General features: G+C 42.5%; 1 protein-coding gene across 2 annotated transcripts in view; it reads left to right on the plus strand.

Annotated features, from left to right (window-relative positions):
• Positions 1–15,454, plus strand: part of NVL (nuclear VCP like) — an 89,722-nt gene that overhangs the window by 43,098 nt on the left and 31,170 nt on the right. For both annotated transcript variants that reach the window (XM_074989898.1, XM_074989899.1), the window contains exon 18: positions 1,889–1,988. In XM_074989898.1, coding sequence (XP_074845999.1) covers positions 1,889–1,988 — 100 coding nt within the window. The remainder of the gene's footprint in view (positions 1–1,888; positions 1,989–15,454) is intronic.

Consider the following 15,454-nt stretch of genomic DNA (forward strand, 5'->3'; position numbering starts at 1 on the left):
TTTTAGAACATGTTGAGAAGATATCTTTACAATACATTTCAGAACAATCTAACTGCTATAATGGGGATGTTAGTACAGTAGAACCTTAAGACTTACAAACACCTTGGAAATGGAGGTTATTTGTAACTCTGTAATGTTTGTAACTCTGAACAAAAAGTCATGGTGATTCTCTCAAAAGTTTACACCTAAATATTAACTGAATACAACTTTGCTATGTGGAAGAAAAATGCTGCTTTTTCTTTATTTAGTAGATTGTTCAACTCAATATGTACTGGTTTTGTGGAGGGGTGTTGTGTTTTGGTCACCGCTGCTGCCTGATCAGATACTTCTAGTTCAAAATGAGGTATATAATTGATGGGTCAGTTCATAACTCCTGAGGTTCTACTGCATTTAATTAAGAGTGGGGCCAGTCAGAATATATTTGGTTCAGAAATTTAGCTGCTCAGGGTGCTCAAATCCTGTATATAATGAGGTTTTTTGTTGTCTATACCAATGTTTCTCAGCCTTTTTTTTTTTTTTTTTTTTTTTTTTTTTTTTTAACTAAGTACCCCTTTAAAAAAGATAAGTACACCCAGATTTCTCTCACGTACCCCTAAGGGTATGCATACCACTGGTTGAGAGCCAAGGTCCTAAGATAATATGAAGTTTTGAAACAAGTTCAATTCAACCTCTCCAGTCTACTGTACCTTTTTCAGGAGTCAGATTTGTTTTGCATGCCAACAAGTTACATCTCGCTTTAAAACTACTCACTAACAAAAACATGCAAAACTATCACAGAAGACTGCTACTGAAAACTTGCTGACTTTCTACCATCTTATTATCAAAGACATTCATTTCCATAGAAATATTGTACTTACAGTTCAGCATAAGGCATATGAAGCAGTGGAAACAAGTCACTATCTGAATGAACTTTGACTGTACAGTAATCCCTTGAAATGTGCGATTGCAAGTTAAGTGCTACTCAAAATTCCACTCTCCCTGGCCCTGGCTCAACCTCTCCAGCCTTGTGCGGCTCCAGTTCAAACCCCCTGTGGCTTGGCTCACCCCCACTCCACGTGTGTGGCTGTGGCTCACCCTCCCCTGTGCACATGGCCCTGGTTCAAAACGCCCCTTCCCCTACCACCCTGGTTCACCCACACTCCGTGCGGCCCTGGCTCCCCCCGCCACCCGTGCCTCCAGCTCAACCCCCTGAAAGGCTGCGTGGCCCTGGCTCAACTCCATGCCCCCACCACCGGTGCAGCCCTAATCCATCCCAGGCTTAATCCCTCACTCCCCTCCCACAGCCCCAACCCACAGCCAGACTTAAACCTCCCCAGCTGCCCCTCCAATCCCAGGACTTACCTTTCAGAAGGAACTCCAGCTGCTCCTGCTGCTTCCCTGGCTGCAGAACATGCATTTCACCAGGGAAAAAAGCCACCCCCCAACTTACTCGAAATTTGAGGGACTATTGTACTGGCTTTATTAGTGTTTCTTAAGTAGCCTGTTGTAAAACTAGGCAAATATCTAGATAAGCTGATGTACCCTCTGGAAGACCTTGGTGTACCCCGGGTTGAGAAATAGTGGTCTATATTTGTGCAAGACAAACAGCAGCAAGTGCTCCACAGGGTAGTATAGTCCTCATTCTTTATTTAATTTGAAGGAGGATGCTTGTCACCTGTTACATAGGAGATATGTGCTATGTACAATGGTCGGGTGGCACATAAAGTTGGGCTAGTAGTTGGCAAAGGGGATGAAGGAAGTGGTTAGGAATGAATCTGGATGAGAGTGCTGTGAGAGAAGGACGATTGTGGAGCAGTATTTTGTAACACTTATAAATACTTTTCTCTGTATTTAAATGATTCACATTCTTGCTTGCTTAATATTGGTGGAACCACATTATTATTTTCAGGGAGGTGCCAGTGTCCGTGTGGTAAACCAGTTGCTAACAGAGATGGATGGTCTGGAACATCGTCGGCAGGTTTTCATTATGGCTGCTACCAACAGGCCAGGTGAGAAACAAAAAAAAGTTTGCTTTTTTCACAAGAGGACTCTCAGGTTCAAAATAATATATTTAAAAAACAAGTTCAAGTACTTGTGTTACTAACACTACCTTAGCTTATTACAGCTGAAAGAACCCTCAGTATCTAACACTTCACCATTTACATTTGATACTTACGTTTCTCTTTGCTTGAACAGTAAATAGTCATTTTCTGGTTCTTATTTATTAATGCAATGATGTAAGATTTGGGTTGCAAACGCTTCAGGAAATGTTTAATCTCAAACACTATTACATAGAGAAGTCAAGAAAACATTTCCCTGTAAGGTTGTTTTAAAATCATAATATAATCTAATTTTAAGGCTTAATTGATTGTGGCATTTAAACTTGGTGTATTGTCTTGCTCCTGTTTGGTTTGCTTTTTTTTAGTATTCAGAGGAGTTCAAGTACCTTTCAATTAACCTTTTTGTGTACATGAAAGCACAGTGGTTGTTCAGAATAAGATCTTGGGATTGGTCATGTTTTGTGGAGACATCAGTCTGTTCTAAGTGGTCACAAATGACAGGACATAAAGTTAACGTTTTCAGATATAAAGTGGTTTTATAGATTCCTGATCAAGAGGTTTGTGTGGTCTATGAAAAGACTGCCATTGACTTCAGTGGGTTTTGAATTAGGTCCTTGGAATTGAGAAAATAAGATTATAAACAGTACATGTAGTATATGCACATTTCTGCTTATGCTATTTACCACTCATCTGTGTGGTTTATTTCTGTGTATATTTTTATACCAGATTTTCCATATGCTATCTCATCTATTTCCTTTCTCCACTCTATAATCTTCCTTCTTCTCTTATTCACACCTGTGTCTTCACCCCCTCCAAAAAAAAAACACACTTAAGCTCAAGAAGCCTAGCACACACTTTCGGTTGCCATCCTCTCATCCTGGTCAAGGTTCTTCCTTTTTCTATAGAAAGTAACCTTGGCAGGCAGAGAACCTCTAACTTGGTAAAGGTTTTTTTCAGTAGCACATACCTTTAGCCCTGGATAAATACTGGAATATGTTGTTTGAAATGAAATCTGCAATTTGGATCCAAATGGGCTTTCTCACTCACTATGAGTAGTGTCTGTCCAAATATGAGCTGTGGGATGAAACTATTTTGACAGTGTTAGTACGACTGTTCTGAAAAGCACAGGTATCTGTTGAAGAGTATTAATACTTCTACTCTTAAGAACATAAGAGCCATGTCTACACGTGCACGCTACTTCGAAGTAGCGGCACTAACTTCGAAATAGCACCCATCACGGCTACACGTGTTGGGTGCTATTTCGATGTTAACATCGACGTTAGGCGGTGAGACGTCGAAGCCGCTAACCCCATGAGGGGATGGGAATAGCGCCCTACTTCGAAGTTGAATGTCGAAGTAGGGCACGTGTAGACGATCCGCGTCCCGCAACATCGAAATAGCGGGGTCCGCCATGGTGGCCATCAGCTGAGGGGTTGAGAGATGCTCTCTCTCCAGCCCCTGCGGGGCTCTATGGTCACCATGTGCAGCAGCCCTTAGCCCAGGGCTTCTGGCTGCTGCTGCGGCAGCTGGGGATCCATGCTGCATGCACAGGGTCTGCAACCAGTTGTCGGCTCTGTGGATCTTGTGTTGTTTAGTGCAGCTGTGTCTGGGAGGGGCCCTTTAAGGGAGCGGCTTGCTGTTGAGTTCGCCCTGTGACCCTGTCTGCAGCTGTGCCTGGCACCATTATTTCGATGTGTGCTACTTTGGCGTGTAGACGTTCCCTTGCAGTGCCTATTTCGATGTGGTGCTGCGCAATGTCGATGTTCAACATCGACGTTGCCAGCCCTGGAGGACGTGTAGACGTTATTCATCGAAATAGCCTATTTTGATGTTGCCACATTGAAATAAGCTATTCGATGTAGGCTTCACGTGTAGACGTAGCTAAGAACAGCCATACTGGGTCAGACCATAGGTCCATCAAGCCCAGTATCCTGTCTTCCAACAGTGGCAAATGCCAGGTGTCTCAGAGGGAATGAACAGAACAGGTAATGATCAAGTGATCAATACCCTGTTGTCCATTTCCAACCTCTTGCAAACAGAGGCTAGGGACATTAATAGCCATTGATGGACCTAGCCCCCATGAATTTATCTAGTTCTTTTTTAAACTCTACTATAGTCTTGGTCTTCACAACATTCTCTGGCAAGGAGTTCCACAGGTTAGCTGTGAGTTGTGTGGAAAAATATTTCCTACTGTTTGTTTTAAACCTGCGTCCTATTAATTGTTCTGCTTCAATGGCTTGTTCCAGGTTATGTTCATGTTCCCTGTATGCCTTCATTACTTCTTTGTCTAAAAGAGGTGAGTTATTAGTTGTTGCTTGCACACAGTGCATCAGCTGGGCTCCAAGTCAGGTTCTGTACTTGGAATATACTCTGGGAAATAAGCAGTACTTCCTGAGTATACCTAATGTATTCCAAACAAAGGCTATTAGTAAAGTTCACTTTGTGACTCAGGTACTTTATTTGTGGTTACAAAAGGGAACTGGCATCTTGGGGGTACATAATAATTTTTTCCATGAGTGCCAGATCTTCAGGAGACTGTTCAAATTATGTAGAGGCTGTTACCTCGTTGTGGCCATTGAAGGATGACAATGGAGTGCTGGATTTGGCCTTTAATTACCTTACAATGAATACATAATGCTCTGAATAAAGAGTATTGTAGGATGTAATTGCAAAGTGTGAAATGCATTTATATATGATAACTTAAAGATAATGACCACCTAGTACTTTAGGTCCAGAAAGAAACTCATGCATGAAGATGTTAGACTTCTTAGATGTTACAGCTGGGGAGGAAAAGGATTAATAGATTAAAACATCATGGCAGAATTTATAAATCTGCTGTTATGTGTACAGAACCTTGAAATGAGCTATTGTGCCGAAAGCTCAAAGCAAGTCTTTAATAATGAGTTCTTGGAAAAATTGAGACTTCTAGCTCATCTGGCTTTGGGGACGTATGTATTACATGGCGTAAGGATGCATTGACTTAAAATGTGTTATGTGAAAAGATTTTAAATTCATGTGAGAAGTGAACCAAAGCAAATGAGCTAATATAGTTACTTAGGATGTGATCACAACACAAGCACTCTCCCCTCAGCCTTGCTGTTCCTCTGCATGTTAGCAATTGGACAGTCCAATCTCTGAGCATCCCCCTGGAGCATCCAGTCTCTGTGCTGCTGGATTCTTACAAATTTGAGAAGTAGCAAGTCAAAGTATTGAAAACAACTGGTAACGTGAAATAAACTCATAACATTTATACTAAAGCCTTGACTTAGTTACCAAGGTATTCTCAGGTCGATGGAAGTTTTGCTCACCCAAAATTTTTGCAGCATTTTCCTGACAAAACACATCGACAGTACATCTCTTTGGTAAATGGTCCCTGGGATCTGATGTATCTTAGAGTATGAAGAGGACAAGTCTTTGCTTTTCTTCAAAAACAGGACCCCATTGTTTGTTTTATTTTTTCCTCATGTACTCCCTCACTTGTTGACTTTGCAGTCTTTTAATTAGCATTTGGCTCAAGATGTAGATAGTCTTTTACTCTGAAGATGATGTCCAGAGAGAGACAAGTGTCTGCTACATCCTTCTTGAAAGGAACCTGTTTAAAACATCCCATCTTGGTTACCTGCCTTCAACCCAAAGCTTTGAGAACATAATTTCTGGCATAGGTACATAACTCCTTAAATATTATGCATATATACATTTTGAAACAATTGTGACTATCGGTGGGCTACTGGCTTTTGGTAGAGACCTTACATGCTGTTCTTTGGTAAACTACTGTACATACACTTTTATCCAGGAGACTCTGGATCTTCTGTGCCCTTTGCTGTTTGGATACATAATGTCAACTTAACTTTGTAGAGATTCCAGACCTCAGTTTTACAATAACACCAAGAATCGTTGCTATAAATATGGTCTGAATTGTTCCAGAATTTTGCAGAAGGCAAGGGTGCTGCTAGAGACTGTGTGCAATAATTCATAATCTGTCTCATTCTATTGCTTGTATTAAATTTATCCACACGCCTTGTTGACTCTTTTCCTACTCCTTATTTAGTTCTGTTTCGCTTGGTTCATGATACGTATGGAAAAGGTCTATTAAAAATGATGAAACAAATGCTGAGTACCACCTTAGGGGCTGTGTTTGAACATTGAGTAAATTTTCTTTCCCCATTACAGAAATGAAATTATTCAGATTCTCAGGATCATTAAAGGTTCAGTGATTGGGAAAAAAGGGGTAAGAGGAACCATAGACTTGCAGTTAAAACAAGTGGGTGGGCATTAGAGATGAATATTTTACTAGACTTTGTCACTAACTTATTGCATGTTCTTGGACAAGTCACTTAATTTCTTCATTCTTAACTTCCTGTTTCTAAAATGGGAATCATACTTACCATACAGAGGAATGGTGAGGTATAATTTAGTATTTGTAAAGCACTTTGAGATCCTCAGGTAGAAAGCAAAATAAAAGTGCTTAGTAATATTCTTTGTGTGGACTCTTTGATACCTCTGCACTAAAAGCATTTCTTAGTTGTTGGACTGCCTTCTTGTCATCTGTTCTTAATGTGGCATAGCTTCCCCATGACTCAGGCTATGTTTAAGTCACAAGTGTTTTTAATAACACTCATGAACAGGCCACAGGCAATGAACAAAAAGTCATGTGCTATAAAAAAAAAAAAAAAATTGTACTATATACCCTGTCTAAATTGGAGGAGGTGAGGCTTAGGGGGTGCTGCCATGCATGCTGTGATGCAGGGTGGCAGGGACAGCCCAAGGGTGCTGTTGCAGGTACTTGCAGGCCTTGGTGTGGCATGAAGGTCTGGGGCCAGTGTTCCCTGTAAGCTGCATGTAAAGATTCAAATGTAGCCCAGTTGATTAGCAAGCAGCCACAGCCAGCAGCATGCATTTCTACTTGTGGAACATATCTGGACATGCCTCACTGTCACTGCACATAACAAAATTTATTCTGCACATGAATGGAAAAAATTAGAGGGAACATTTCCTGTGATTCCGACTGATGCTTGGAGTCTTGGAAAGTCTGATAGGCTCCCTACCTACCTCCTTGGACACATCTCTCCCTCAGTACCTAGCTCTGTGTGCTGCTCTTGCCCCCAGCACTGGCTGCGCAGCTCCTTTTGGCTGGGAATCCTTGCCAGTGGGATCTTTCAAGGGCTGTTGCTGTGGGGGGAGGCAGTGTCCAAGCCAGAAGCAGAGGGAGAGACATAACACCATTTCCAGATACGCTGTTTCCCCGGATAGGTGAGCGAGGGGGCTCTGGTAGCTGCTTCAGTCCCTTCCCATACCCAAGTTTCTGTTGCTGCTGGGGGTGGTGGGGAGCATGGTGGTCTGGAACTGTCCCAGTAGCAAACACTGCATCTGGCATAGGAGTTGTCTGGGTTGCCCCTGGGCCAGGCACACGAGCAACTGTAGAAATTGGGGAGGTCCCAGAGTCCATGACCTCCATGATAAATGCTCAGCCTCACCAAGAATGCACACAAAAACATAGCACTTCTAAGTTGTATTTGTGCCAGAAAAGAATAATATTTTATGTACAGTGCTGTGTTTTAGAATAAGGGGGAAATGCAGGAATGGACACCAGTCTTGGCTAACTTTTAACCTGTCTTATGAAAAGTCCACAGTACAGTAGAATCTCAGAGTGAGGCCTCCTGTGGCACTGCAGGTTTGGTGGGTATACAGCACGTGTTTTGAGCCTTCAAAACAGCTACTTTTCCAGAGCTCAGCAAGCAAGTAGGAGCTTGGGCTCTTGCTCCTGCAGCTTAGGCTATGTCCACACTATGATTTAAATTGGATTTGATTAAATTCAGTTTTATAATTCTGGGTTTTATAAACTCGATTTTGATTATCCTCACCTCCCCTCAAAGTGGAGTTAGTGCTGCCACACTGACTTGCCAAACATTAACAGTTGCAGCAGTGCATTGTAGGAACCTATCCCACAGTTCCCTCTGTCCTGAAGCATTCTGGGTTTTTTTGCTGGTGCAGAATGGGGAAAAGAATGCCCCGTAAGTGGCTGTGGGTATGTAATGTCATCTTCCCACATTGCATTGCCCCCATTCCCTTCCTGTAGAAAGCAAATGGCCATTTTTTTCAGAAGAAAAGAAGGTAAAGTAGGGAATCCCAGGTGAAAGAAGACCAAATAGGCTGGCTTCAGAAGGTAACTGAACCACGTAACCTGGTTGGTCAGCTGCTTTTCCCCTGTAGAAAGAACACCTTTTGGTATGACTTGGCCTGACCAGCCAAATAGTGCACCAGGCAGGGGACTGTCATACCCACATGCCAGAATGAGTCTGTGTCCTAAGATCACTCAGGTGACTGTACCATCTCAACCGGCCCCCCAGCCAATCCCCCCCCCCCACTTGAAACCAGAAACGTCCTCCCTGAAAATATGACAGGAACAATCTGCCTGAAGTAGCGTGGGATAATAGCAAAGTTGAGGAAAGAGTAGGATAGTAAAGTTGAGTAAAATGCAAACCATAACAGGTAAAACCATCTCCCTCAGGCAGGGGGAAAACCCTGCAGCTGCCCATACTCATGAATGAAAAGGAGACAATTTGTGGTGCACTAAGTTAAAAAGGATTTTTGGCTTTCCACTTCACTACAGATGTACCCAGCATGGGGCATGGAGCTTGTCAGAAGCTACTTGGAAGATCTGTGATCACCCAGGTGACTGCTATCTCAACTGGCCCACCAGCCACTCTCCTCCCCCTCCTCCTACCCACCACATCATGCCACCCCTGCCTGGCCAGAACGATACGACTTCTCTCAGAAACATCCTCTGAAAATATTACAGGAACAGATTACAGACAGCCCTCTCACCTATTCATTGAGAGATACCAAGGGAGAAATTGGTTGAAGGGCCAGTTGACAAGGTTGCTTCAACGGCTTTCTATGGCCGCGGGACCAGCCCCAAATGCATATTACTGTAGGGGCCATTCATTCATGGGAGAAATTGGTTGAAAGGCCAGTGGAGGCATTCCCCCGCCCCCGGTGACAGGCAGCCTCCGAAAATCTTTCCTGCCTTTGGAGCCTTCACTGCACACGCCAGGACATGGTGCAGTCTGGCAGCATGGTCTGCACTGCACTGCAGGCAAATGCTTTTATTGGATCAGGGGCTAGACACGTAATGTGGTTGGACGGTGGATAAACCCTGACTGCCTGGCACCTGTGTGGGTGGGGGGGTGCCCCTGTATAAATGTGAACCACAGAAAAGAAGTTTCTCAGCCTCTCATACACACATGACCCCCCACAGCCTAGCTGTAACATGGTGGGGTGGAGTGGGGTGGGGACTGGTGCTAATGCAGAAAAAAAAAATCTCGGTCTCCCCTGTTATATCCTTTGCAGGGAAGAAGCCACCACCCCATGTGAGAGCTATTTTATTCATAGGTAGATGTGATTGCCACGCTGATAATTTCCTAGGTTTCCTGGTGCGGAATTCAAATTTGTGGGCTTTCTGTGACCTGCTTCCTTTGCACCTGGAGAGCAGTGGAGATGGAAGCAGCTAGAGTGGACAACCATGAGGCACTGTGGGATACGTATGGGACACTTCTGGAGGCCAATAAAGTCGATTTAAAGAAATGGCACTTCCACACTAGCATTCATTTGACCTTTTAAATTCAAACTTGGTGCTACATTGACTTGCATGGTGGGTGTAATAACAGTGTTGACCTTCGCGCTCCCTAAATCAGCCTAATGGCATTCACAGTGAAAACACTGACATTGTAAACTCGAGCTAACTACCTTAAAATTGACTTTATGATGAACTAATAAGTTTGTCTCGCTCCCATCCAGGGTGGGCAGAGAGCTTCACTACCTGTGAGTGGTTGGCCCAGGCCATGGCGAATAGAGGGTGAGAGTGGGGACAAGCAGCCCTGTGTGCCTGTTTTTAAGATGCAATACAGGCACAGTACAGTATTTGGTGATGATTGTTTTTTGTCTCTGCTACTTCTACTTCCTCATGGTATCTACTTTCCCAGTCAATCCAGAACTCTGGTGCTCATATCTTTGAGGTTCTGCTGTACATCAATCTTAAACCTGTCCTTCCACCATTATACTTGCAGTAGCAAACTGCACTACAGATGTTTCCATGTGCCAGAGCTAGGGATATACCTCCTGTCCCTTTTCCTGAATATCTTTGATATCCAACCATGGTAGTACTTGACTGTGATTTCGTCTAATGCATTTCCTTAGTCTGTGATTTTAAACAAACCAGTATTCTTGACTAATAGGAATAAATTGCCTGTGCTTCTTTTTCAACAGCATCTATATCTAGCAGCTGATTTCTTCAGCTCTTCAGTTTACAAGAGATGAATTTATGGCTATTAACTACTTCGGGACATCCAAATGCACAGCACAGTCTGTATTAAAATGGACATATGACTGCTGTATCTTGAAAGACCACGGGTTTGTTGAAACAAAAAGCAGTCAAGTAGCACTTTAAAGACTAGCAAAATAGTTTATTGGGTGAGCTTTCGTGGGACAGACCCACTTCTTCAGACCATAGCCAGAACAGAACAGACTCAATATATAAGGCACAGAGAACCAAAAACAGTAAGCAAGTGGGACAAATCAGAAAAAGATAATCAAGGTGAGCAAATCAGAGAGTGGAGGGGTGGGGGGGGGTCAAGAATTAGATTAAGCCAAGTATGCAGACGAGCCCCTATGGTGACTCAGAAAGTTCCCGTCCCAGTTTAAACCGTGTGTTAATGTGCCGAATTTGAATATAAAAGCCAGCTCGGCTGCTTCCCTTTGAAGAACGGTGCGAAAATTCTTTTTCAGTAACACACATACCTTTAGCTCATTAATAGAATACCCCATTCCATTAAAATGTTGACTAAGTGGTTTGTGGATCTGGAGTGTTTTGATGTCTGTTTTGTGCCCTTTAACCCTTTGTCTAAGGGAGTTAGAAGTCTGTCCAATATACAAAGCATCTGGGCATTGTTGGCACATGATGGCATATATGATGTTAGTAGAGGAGCATGAGAAAGTGCCTGTGATTCTGTGAGTAACCTGGTTAGATCCAATGATGGTATTTCCAGAGAAGATTTGTGGACAAAGCTGGCAGCGGGCTTTGTTGCAGGGAAAGGTTCCAGGACTGGTATTCCTGGGGTATAGATTGTGGCTGTTAGTGAGGATCCTCATAAGGTTGGGAGGTTGTCTGTAGGCGAGAACAGGCATGTCACCCAGGGCCTTCTGGAGTGTGGCATCCTGATTAAGGATAGGTTGTAGGTCTTTAATAATTTGTTGCAGTGGTTTGAGTTGGGCGCTGTAGGTGATGACCAGTGGTGTTCTGTTCTTGGCTTTTTTGGGCTGATCTTGGAGTAGCTGGTCTCTGGGTAGTCGTCTGGCCCTGTCAATTTGTTTTTTCACTTCTCCTGGTGGGTAATTCAGGTTTATGAATATTTGGTAAAGATCTTGTAGTTTTTGGTCTCTGTCAGTTGGATCAGAGCAAGTGCGATTGTATCTAAGAGCTTGACTGTAAACAATGGATCTGGTCATGTGTGCAGGATGGAAGCTAGAAGGGTGTAGATAAGTATAGCAATCAGTAGGTTTTCAGTGCAGTGTGGTGCTGATCAGGCCATCCTTGATTAGTACTGTAGTGTCCAGGAAATGCATCTCTTGCATGTTGTAATCGAGGCATTAGTTGATGGTGGGGTGTGGATTGTTAAAGTATCTGTGGAATTCTTCTAGAGTCTCTGTATCATGGGTCCAAATTATAAAGATGTCATCAATGTATCTTAAGTAGAGGAGGGGTAATAGGGAACGAGAGCTGAGGAATCGTTGTTCCAGGTCAGCCATAAATATATTAACATATTGTGGGGCCATGCGGGTGCACATAGCAGTTCCACTAATCTGGAGGTATAAATTGTCCCCAAAACGGAAATGATTGTGTGTGAGAACAAAGTTACAGAGGTCAAACACCAGATTGGCTGTGGTGGCATCAGGGATGATATTCCTGTTTGCTTGTAATCCGTCTTTATGTGGAATATTAGTGTACAGGGCCTCTACATCCATTGTGGCAAGGATGGCGTTATCAGGAACTTTTCCGATGTCTTGTAATTTCCTCAGGAAGTTGGTGGTATCTCGGATGTAGCTGGGAGCGTTGGTGGCATAGGGTTTGAGGAGGGAGTCCACGTAACTGGATAGTCTGGTGGTAAGGGTGCCAATACCTGCAATGATAGGGCATCCAGGGTTTCCAGGTTTGTGGATTTTGGGGAGTAAATAGAATAATCCAGGCTGCGGCTCAGATGGTGTGTCTGAGTGAATGAGGTCCCGAGTAGCAGCAGGGAGTTCCTGAAGTAGTAGTTGTAATTTCCTTTGGAATTCCAAAGTGGGATCAGTGGAGAGAGGTCTGTAAAATGTGGGGTTGGAGAGTTGTCTGGCTGCCTCCTGTCCATAGTCTGATTTATTCAGGATGACAACAGCCCCCCCTTTGTCAGCTGGTTTGATTATGATGTCTGGATTATTTTTGAGATTCTGGACAGCATGGCGTTCAGCATAGTTGAGATTGTGTCTCAGTTGGCATTGTTTGTGTATAATGTCAGCCTGAGCACGGTTGCAGAAGCACTGTATGTAGAAATCCAGACTTTCACTATGACCCTCAGGGAGAGTCCACATAGAGTTCTTCTTCTTTTGTTGTTGGTAGGTGGGGTTGAGAGAGTCAGACTGTTGTTCATAGGTGTGCTGGAAAAATTCCTTTAGACGGAGGCGGCGAAAGAAGGCTTCAAGGTCACCACAGAATTGTATTAAGTTCGTGGAGGAGATAGGGCAGAAGGAAAGACCCTGGGATAAGAGAGTCTCCTCTGCTGGGCTGAGTTGGTAGTTTGAAAGGTTAACAATGTTGTTGGTTGAGCTGTTGTTATTGTGGTTGAAGTATCCTGAGGGATGAAGTAATGAAGAAAATTTATTCTCTTTTCTTTTTTGTAGAAAGTGGAAGTGTGTTTTATAAATATCTTGTCTGGCACTGGTAAAGCCTCGTACTGTGGGGTCTTGCATGGATGCCTGTTTGTTGATGATGATTTCAAGTTCAGAGAGTTCATTTTTTATCATCTTTTGTTTATTGTAAAGGATTTTGATAAAGTGGTTCCTCAGTTTTTTAGAGAGCGTGTTGCATAGATGCCCATTGTAGTCCGTGTAGTACGTTGATTGTAATGGGTTTTTCGCTGTCAGTCCCTTGGGTACAATGTCCATTTTCTTGCATTTGTAGAGAAAGATGATGTCTGTCTGGATCTGGGCGAGATTTTTCATGTAGTTGATGGATCTCCATTCCAAACGGCTAAATGTAGTACCTTGCATGTTGAATAGTAACAGAGAGGAAGCCATGCTAGTCTATACACTATCAAAACAAAAAGCAGTCAAGTAGCACTTTAAAGACTAGCAAAATAGTTTATTAGGTGAGCTTTCGTGGGACAGACCCACTTCTTCAGACCACAACCAGACCTGAGTCACTATAGGGGCTCGTCTGCATACTTGGCTTAATCTAATTCTTGACCTCCCCCCCCTACCCCTCCACTCTCTGATTTGCTCACCTTGATTATCTTTTTCTGATTTGTCCCACTTGCTTACTGTTTTTGGTTCTCTGTGCCTTAAATATTGAGTCTGTTCTGGTCTGGTTGTGGTCTGAAGAAGTGGGTCTGTCCCACGAAAGCTCACCTAATAAACTATTTTGCTAGTCTTTAAAGTGCTACTTGACTGCTTTTTGTTTTGATAGTGTATAGACTAGCATGGCTTCCTCTCTGGTTTGTTGAAGATGAGCTTTCTATTAATAGCCTTTCTTAATTGCACCAGTATATAGTGTTTGTAATAGCTGTGTTTCCTTGCGTCCTTTCTAGACCTTCCTGCCTGTCCTTAAAGAAATTATATTTTTAATAAATACCTTTAGGATTTTCAACAATCCAAGGTGGTCCCCATTACTTTGGTATAGAAGCACCTAACAGTCTATCTTATATTTATCCTGAGAGCATCTCTGTTACATACAGCAGTGTTGTTTATCTGATTTTGTCACTGGAAAATGAAGGCAAAGAGGGGCTAAGCATCTTGGCTACCATCCCACAGGAAGTGTGGGATGCAATGGCTCTTTTGCAAACATGAGACTATCTTAAATACAGAACAGTCCTTCCTTTCTCCTACTACCATAAGTTTCATGTTATGTTTCAAGACTGTATATAAATGCCTGTGCTGTTAGATTCTACCAGTACACCTATCCCTTGATTTACGAATGTAATTCATTCCATGAAAACTGTTCGTAAGGTACAAATTCATAAATCAAAAATGAAATTCCCATTAATTTAAATGTAAAAAGTTCTGCCTGGTTCCCGACTCCCAAAAAATCATCTATTATTTTTTCCACATATGTTACAATACTATACAATCATAAAAATAAGACAAATGCTACTTCATTGGTTTTCATTATATTTATTACCTGTAGTCAGTTCTTAATGGTGAAGAAGGTATTGATGTGTCATCATTGGAAACAGCTCTGTAGTGACTTCAGCCTCCTTAGCTGGGGTTTTATCTTCAGCTTTTGAGGTTGAGGATCAGCTGACGGTAATGAGGGGTTAGGAGGAGGTGATGAGATAGAACTGAAGTTTGTACTGCAGTTCTCTTTTTCCTGTTGTGCAATTCCTGATAGCATCGAATGGCTTCATGAATTTGTCACTTGCATGCTGAACTCCATTCTTAGTTTGGGTTCTGGTCATCGAGAATATGTATAACTGTATCTAATACAATGAAGAGTTTTGAGAGTGTTTTAGTGTCCAGCGTTTTTTGTGATTCATTTAATTCTTCCTCCTCCTTTTCTGATAACCTTTGTGCATCCAGCTGAATTAATTTTTCATTAGTCAATTCTTCACTGCGTGACAATAACAGGTCTTGAAAATCATCTCTGTCTACCTCATTGAATCCTGCTTGAATTGCCAGTTACATGATAGAATTTGAATGTCTTCACTTCACCCTCAAAACCACAGACATCATGAACATGTTTCAGCAATAGTTTTTTCCAAACACCATTCAGGATACTTTGAGTAATTTTTTTCATGAAGTTGTGACATTTTCTATAGCCATCTTGACATTGTAGTTCTTCCACCACTATTTAATTGTTGGTTTGTCTTTTCCATCTGGTGCAGATATGAGCTACCTCTTCAACAGTTACAGATGGTAAGTTTTAAATGTAGCAGTGCTGCATTGGCTGAAGGATGGAAGTGATATTTGGAGGCCAAAAAAAACCACTTCATTGTTACCACCATAGTCTTTGACATTGATAGGGTGATTGGGAACATTTTCAAGGATTAGCAAACATTTATTATGCAGATTATTTTCAGCACTGCATTTAGAGATGAATGATGAAAGTTAGCTTGTTATGTAATCAGCAAAAACCTGCTTTGTCACCCAGGCCTTTCAGTTAGGATGTG

This window comes from Carettochelys insculpta, chromosome 3 (assembly GCF_033958435.1).
Source record: "Carettochelys insculpta isolate YL-2023 chromosome 3, ASM3395843v1, whole genome shotgun sequence".
Lineage (NCBI taxonomy): Eukaryota > Metazoa > Chordata > Testudines > Carettochelyidae > Carettochelys > Carettochelys insculpta.